This window comes from Sinocyclocheilus anshuiensis, unplaced genomic scaffold, assembly GCF_001515605.1.
Source record: "Sinocyclocheilus anshuiensis isolate Anshui unplaced genomic scaffold, SAMN03320099.WGS_v1.1 scaffold480, whole genome shotgun sequence".
NCBI classification, from domain to species: Eukaryota; Metazoa; Chordata; class Actinopteri; order Cypriniformes; family Cyprinidae; genus Sinocyclocheilus; species Sinocyclocheilus anshuiensis.
In genome coordinates, this window is record NW_015555743.1 from 641,670 (window position 1) to 649,464 (window position 7,795).

General features: G+C 34.6%; 1 protein-coding gene across 1 annotated transcript in view; it reads left to right on the forward strand.

Moving 5' to 3' along the window:
- The window catches only part of pabpc1a (poly(A) binding protein, cytoplasmic 1a), a 22,434-nt gene extending 15,931 nt beyond the window's left edge, over positions 1-6,503 (forward strand). The window contains exons 10-14 of the mRNA XM_016466878.1: positions 1,225-1,373; positions 3,033-3,117; positions 3,858-3,988; positions 6,138-6,233; positions 6,330-6,503. Coding sequence (XP_016322364.1) covers positions 1,225-1,373; positions 3,033-3,117; positions 3,858-3,988; positions 6,138-6,227 — 455 coding nt within the window. The 3' untranslated portion in view covers positions 6,228-6,233; positions 6,330-6,503. The remainder of the gene's footprint in view (positions 1-1,224; positions 1,374-3,032; positions 3,118-3,857; positions 3,989-6,137; positions 6,234-6,329) is intronic.
- The last annotated feature ends 1,292 nt before the right edge of the window (positions 6,504-7,795 follow it).

The window sequence follows — 7,795 nt, forward strand, 5'->3', positions numbered from 1 at the left end:
CGGGGGGGGGGGGTGTGTCTTGCAAGTGTACTTGTGATCTTACAAGGGTAAATAAATAACTGGGGCCGGCTGCATAAACTGTTTAGACTAGTCTTAAGTTAGTCTTTTTTTTTCTTTTTTTTTCTTTCTTTAAGACTGGTCATAACTTTTTAATATTAAAAGGTCTATTGGTCTTTGTATTGGAAAAGTAAGACTGATTACCCCTTGGCAGCTGCTAGTTTTATCTTTTATAACATGGGATTTTGACCAAATATATTAAATCTTGGTTTTTGTAAAATGTTGTTCTTGAAAAAACAACAACAAAAAAACGACTAGCTTCTCTAATCTTTTTGTATTCTATCTATTTGTTTTCTTTTTATTTATTATACAATCAACAAAAGCAAAAAGGCTTCTAACACTAGCTTGCTCTATTTTTTTCTATTCTGTTTTTTTTATTTTTTATTATATAATAAAAAAAAAACTTGCTACGTGTGCTGTGTTAGGCTAACTGGGACTTGATATACAGTAGCACTTGCATATCATTGCTCTTTTGTTGGTCTTGATTGCTTCTATTGTCCTCATTTGTAAGTCGCTTTGGATAAAAGCTTCTGCTAAATGACTAAATGTAACCATCCTACTTGTACAATGACATTTTTAGTTTTTTCAAACAATTTTAGACATTGTTTCAATGCATTTTTATGTTTAGTAAAATTCTTAAAAATGAGATACTAGTAATACGTTGCCACCGTTAATATTTCAAATCATAGCAACTAAAGCTGGAGAAACGCTGTGCCACCAAAACGTTCTCAAGCGCCACCAGCTGGCCGTTTTAAGAAGAGCACCTGACATTTTTTCAGCTGGCTTAAAAACTCTTTGGTGGATACACGTTATTGAATATTTATTGTTAGGCATATGGCCTATTAGTCTTTTTTGCATTTATACAATATACTGGAGCCAAACCTGAGAAAGTAGACCAGAATATTCTACTGCATTCCTGGACACGCAATTTGTGTAGCTGTAATTCATAGGCGGGGATTATGCTAATTGTGAATGAGCGCGCACGAGCGCCCTATTTACGAGTGATTGGAATGCATGTTTAACTATCAAATCGGATGTTTACGAAGCGTTTGTGAATCCGGAGGAGAGTTTTTCGGAATTTGGTCATTTACGCAAGTTTCATGAATGAGACCCAATGAGTGTGTTATCAAGTTCACTGATCCAGATTGTGCTCCGTGTTCCTCGCAGCATCTCAGGCCATGGGCCCTCGTCCCTCCATTGCAGGTGCAGCCACAGGAACAGCTCAGGTGAGAGGAGTGCCGCAGTACAAATACGCACCTGGAGTCCGCAACCCACAGCAGCACATGCCCACTCAGCCGCAGGTGCCCATGCAACAGGTACTCGCTTTGTTTACTGGAACGCTTCCTATTTACTCCCACAAATTTCTGGTTCAGTGTTAATTTCGTTGACGAATAATTTTCACCATGATTTTTGTCATTTTGACTTTTTTTTTTTTTTTTTTTCACCGACGAAAATGAGACTATGGCGGGGGAAAAAAAAACTCGTAAAAAAAAAATTTGTTTTAAATCCAGAGGCGGACAGCAGTGAAGTATTTTTACTTTACTCAAGTAAATTTAAAAAGTATCTGAGTGTTTTTCTTTGGAAAACTTTACTTCTCTACATTTCAAAGCATGATGTCTTTTTACTGCACTACATTTCATAAATAAAAGTTGTTGTTTGTTTTACCTTTAATGCTTAAGAACATTAAAAATGTAGTAATCTCTTGTACTCAAGTAAATTTACTTTCATTTTATTAGAAGTAGGCCAACAGCGCCCCCTACGGAATTAAAACTTGTTACCGAACGAGCATTAGGACCCGGGGGAGGCTGCTGTTATTACTGTTTACTCTCTCACACCGAACACATTCTGTACTGCATTCTGTTTAAATGCAGCGATCAAAACAGTGAATCTAATCACCATTATTACCTTATCGGCGTGACCTATCGGCATAATTTTTTATATCGGGCCGATATTTACATTTAAAGACATTATCGGCCGATTCCGATATCGGTCCGATAATATCGTGCATCCCTACTATATAATAAGTCTCAACTGCCTGAATTTATTTTTGTCACAAAATATAACTTATCCAGCTCTTTATATAAAGTAGAGCCCGACCGATATATCGTTTAGCCGATATTATCGGCCGATATGAGCCTGTCGCCCATATATTGGTATCGGCGAATATGCCGCCGATATGAAATTTTTTTTATACAGAGCATATAACGCAGATAAAATGCTTGAAATGGTGTAATTACTTCGTTTGTCCAGCAGAGTGCGCTCCATTGTCTGCTACTAGCGCAAATCCGTGAATGAATGTTTCAAAGTGAAATAAACTTCAAGTTGAATGGGATTGAATTAAAGTTGTATAAACTTCAACTTTACTGTTCAGTGCACTGATGTCAGACTCATTTTGAATAAAGTTTGTTTATAAGTATATATATTCTGTATTATCTTTATCATTATCTGTGTTTATATGTGTATATATATTCTGTTTATATATATACTGTATTCTATATATAGTACCAGTCAAATGTTTGGACACACGAATGGGAAAGTGTCCAAACTTTTGACTGGTACTGTACTATATTATACACAAAGAATATCGGCCGATATATCGATTTTTTTTTTACTCCCAAATATCGGTATCGGTCCCAAAAAACCCATATCGGTCGGGCTCTAATATAAAGCTGGATATATAACTCTGCAACATGTTTAATACTATGTAGCAAATCTCAACTACTCAATTGTTGTTGCAAGATGTAACCGTTATTGTCCAGCTCCAATCTGATAAATGTGACTTTGAAGATGAAGATATTAAGATATTATAAACATTAACATCATGATTTACTGTCAAGCGGCTCTGAAACAACATGTGAAGAGGGGTTTTCAAAATTTGACTTGCTTTTTGCTCCAGAGCGTCACAGAGTGCATGTTTGCTTGTGTATCTTGCACAAAAAAGTGTTTCTTAACGTTTATGTATTTCTCGCATTCAGCCTGCTGTCCACGTTCAGGGTCAGGAGCCTCTGACGGCGTCCATGTTGGCTGCCGCCCCTCCACAAGAACAGAAGCAGATGCTGGGTGAGTTTATCTTCTTGTTCCGGTTTTGCTTTTTTTGTATTAGATTCGATGTATCCCGTTTCGTGTTACTTTTTCTGAGCATCATACGTTTTTACTGTGATTTACAGAAGACTCTGACTCTCAGATTCATTGCAAGAATAGTTCATATACCAAAACATCTCGTCAGGCATATTTAGAAGCATTAGATGTCATTAAAAGTCTCTATTTAAGGATCACAGTGCAGCCCTAAAAATACTAATCGTCATTGTAAATCTTTACCAATCTTCATTATTATCGGTTCTACTCATTTGTCAGCAATATGTTTTTAATCATTTAAAATATAATAAAGTTATGTATAATGCATAATAATTTTATAATAATTATTTTATATATATATATATATGTTTAGTTGGTATAGGTCAGAATAGGTATGTAGTTTCATTTAACTTAATTATGTTGCACTGAATGATGGTGGAACATAATTTCAACCATATTTCGACACTTTAGTTATTTGAAGCAATAAAGTACTTTTTCCAAGTACTTACAATTTGAATTTTTAAATTAGAAACTGCACATTAAATCCAAGTATGTGTATATAAAATATACACCAAAATGTGATTCTTTTTATGTATAGTATACCTATAGTTGCATTTTTACGTGTATTTTTAAAGATGTCAATTGCATATTTTAAAATGTATGTCAGTTAAAAAAGTCAATAGAATTTCAATGGAATATCTCGTTCATGCTCTCTTCTGCGACAGGTGAGCGTCTGTTCCCGCTCATCCAGAACATGCATCCCAGTCTGGCTGGAAGGATCACCGGAATGCTGCTGGAGATCGACAACTCTGAGCTGCTGCACATGCTGGAGTCTCCGGAGTCCCTGAGGTCAAAGGTCAGTGCTCATGGGATGCTCGGCTTTGTTATTTGTTATTGGGTTTTTCCTGATGAGATCATGTGATCTCAGCACTGATAATAATGTCAAGAATGTGTTTCATCCCCAAACAAAACGTACTTTTTTTTTTTTTTTTTTTTTTTTTTTTTTTCACCCTTGTGCGACCTTATGAACATTTTTGTCTTTTCAGTTTAGTTTTTTGATCATTTTGCCTGTGTTAATGCCAACCAAGGTTATTTTCGTAAACGAAAACTAAGATGAAAACGATTGGTCAAAAAACATTTTCGTAAACTGAAAAAAAAAAACTGAAATAAAATAATAATCGTTTTCGTAATCATTACATTCTCACCCCGTGGCTGAAAAATAAATGAGCTGTGTCTCGGTTTAGGGAAATACCTGTAAATGGCGCATTATGCACGTGAACAATCTGCCAGACTGTTTTGAACAAATATGCATAAACTACACACTTCTTCATAAATTAAAACAAACATATTTAGATATGCCTTTACTGTTAAGTGCCATTGTGTTTCTCCTTAAACTCTGCAGTGTATAGGCTATGCGGCCTTTAGTCCTTTACAGAAGCATTAAAAATAAATCTTAAAAATGAAATGATATAGGCTACAGAAAGCGAGCAAGGAGTGCTCCCAAGCTGTCATTCACTTCAGCTGCAGCGCGAATGGCTAGAATGCGCAACGCTGCAAATCCAATGTTGAGGCTCCACCATTATTAATTTCATTAGTCCCACTTATTTATGCATGTTTGTTCGCGGGAAAGTGAGCAAGAGACTACAGTTACGGTATCATGATTATAGTTAAATAAGATGAAAGACATAGGCTATAATATAAAGAATTAGCTACATTTATTTTCAAATTAAATATCACAACACACATTTATCATTCAGTCTAGTGCGTTTTACATATAATGTAAGCGCAACTTGTGTAGACTTAAAAAGGCATGACTGCTTCATTTTGGTGTGTATTTGTATACTTGTACCATCTAATCAATCTCAGCATGCTTTAATTTGGTGTCGCTAGACGTTTGCATCACTAAGGTTAAATTAGCCAAAGTCTTTCTTTGGCCTGCGCTCTGGAAGTGATCTGTTAAATCTAATAAAGTTTAACTACTAAAACTAAAACTGAAACTAAACTATATAAAAACTAAATAGAAATGTGTTCACAAAATAAAAACTAAACTAAAACCAACAAAATTATTAATGAAACTAATAAAAACGAAACTAAATTTTATTGCAAATTTGAAAATGATATTAAAATAAAACGAATTTAAAAATGCAAAACTATAATAACCTTGATGCCAACTGCATACATTTTGGCATAGGTGTGTATTTTTATTGGAATTTTAATATTTCACATTCATTTCCTGTAATAAATCTATTTTACACTGGGTAAAAAAATAGTTCCTTTAAGGACAAAAACGTCCTCACGGAAACCCATTAAAATGGCAGTTTTTAATCCCAGGGCTGTCTAACTATAAAATGACGCAGTCTTTGTTAATAGGCTTTCATTCTGTTGGCAAGGCTTCAAAATTAAAATTTGTAAAAAGTTTACCAGATGGTGCCATTTTCTCAGGTTTAAAGCAAATACTCACATTTTTCCTGCTTTCTGCTTTTGCTGTATTATAGAGCCAGTGTGTCCTAAAAAAAAATCGTGTGTGTGCACCTGTAATGTTTGAGAGAGAGAAATTATACTGTACACCACTGTGTTCACCAGCGGAGCTTTGCTGGAATCCAATGGGAAAAGTTTGGTGCTGCACCCAAACAAAGTCTTACTAAAAGCTCATTTTTAAAGATATCAACCTCAAATTTGGAACACAACTTTAGATTTATGCCTTTGATTTTCTAGCAATTTTTGTGTTCAACATGTTTTGTAAAATATATATTTTATATTACAAATGGCTTAAACCTTAAATTTTAGTTTAAAGTTAAAATTTTTTACAACTTTTTTTTTTAACGTCAACAATAATCTGTCAAGGGTCTTCTTTAAAATGAGACCAAACGTAAGTCTGTACTCCCAAGCTTCACATTTTTAGGACCGTTTTTGGACATGGACATTTTTGTCCTCTATGAACCTATGTGTAACTTTTATTTTTTAATTGACGCACAAGGGGTATAAAAATATACTTTATATTCCAGGTGGATGAAGCAGTAGCGGTGCTGCAGGCTCATCAGGCCAAAGAATCTGCCCAGAAACCAGTCCCCAGCACCGCTGTGCCGGCCGTCTAACACCAGGTGAGAGAAGAACTTGGATTAGTTTTTCCTTTGCACTTTTTGACTATTAAAGAAATACTGTTTTTCTAATCTTTTACATTTTTCTTCCTTTTCCAGAATGGTTCTCTTCGGCCCTGTCTTCACCAAGAGGAACACCGTACAAAAAAAAGTGAATAAACATCGAAAAACAGAAACTCGAACAGAAAAAAAACAACAACACGATGACATCAAAATGTTTTGCCAGGTTGAGAAACTAACTCTTGACCTTGATTATATAAAAATTAAAAAAAAACATGCAAAAAAAAAAAACTTTTAATTTTGAAAATTCCAAAACATTCCTTTCTTTTTATTCCTCTTAATGAATGAATGCTCATTATCAGTTGTGTTCTGGCAGTTGATAGCTGAACATTTGGAAAAGTACATTGGATTAAACTGCTTAAATAAATAAAACTTTAAACATTCATAGTTCATGTGTTTTATTTAACCGCTTCATGTGTTGTGCTGAAAGCCTTTGGACACAAAGCAGCTGCATTCATTTTTAAAAGCGCTGCACATTAGTTTCTCAGAAGGCATTTTACCAATGTACAAGTTAGCCGTAATGAATGCAGAGGAACCTGCATGATGAGAATGTTGGCATGGTGTCGTCAAAGGTAGAAAATGCCCTTGCTTCTGCAAACTTCACCGAGTGCTTCAGAGTTCATGAGCTGTGGATCTCTGGGTTAATGCCCTGAAGGTGGGGCTCGTTTAATGTCTTCAGTCATAAGATTTGACACATGATCAAAGGAGAGCTGTTTCTTAGATGTCTAGTATTGTTTTGATGACTTTGAGCTTAAATGCATGCCTCTGTTAGTTACAAGTTAACATGAACGAGTTGGCAAAACTGAAATGTACAAAATACAGCTGGAAAAACTATTAAAGCAATGGTTGAGGTGTGTTTAGGATTGAGTTAATTTATCAGCCTATGCACTGGAAGCATTGACTTGCTGCATTTAAACATTATGGAGTTCCTAATTTAGTTGTTATTGGCAGGACATGAATGTATTGGTTAAGAAAAGATGGAAACTCTTATGATTGGTCCTGAATGCCTTACAGGATGATTTGATTTTCTCCGCTTGAATTAAAAAATATATATATATACTTTTTTCTTTTTTCTTTTTTTTGGGGTGGAGGAACATTGTCATCATTTGAAATCATTAAAATAACAGCAGTATTAAAATACTATATCCGAAAAGTGTAACTGTTTTCTGTCACCATAAAGTGCTGCTTTACAGTAAACCACAAATTTAACTTCTGTAAATATTTAATCCGGTTTTAATCAGACCTGTAATTAAGGTCTTGACATCTGTACACTAGATGGCAGCAGCAGTAACAATAAATAAGATGTTTTTAGGGTGTTTTTGGTTTTTGTATAAAGCGTTGGCTGCTTTAGTTTAACTGCTTTTTTTTTTTTTTTTTTTTAAAATTTAATGTACTCTGCTGTATCTGAGTCTTGAAATAATGGCTTTTCCAGTAAACAGTCTCTATGAATATTTAGCTATTTTATTTAATTTGTTGCTGAAGTTTATGGTTATTTCCATACAGTA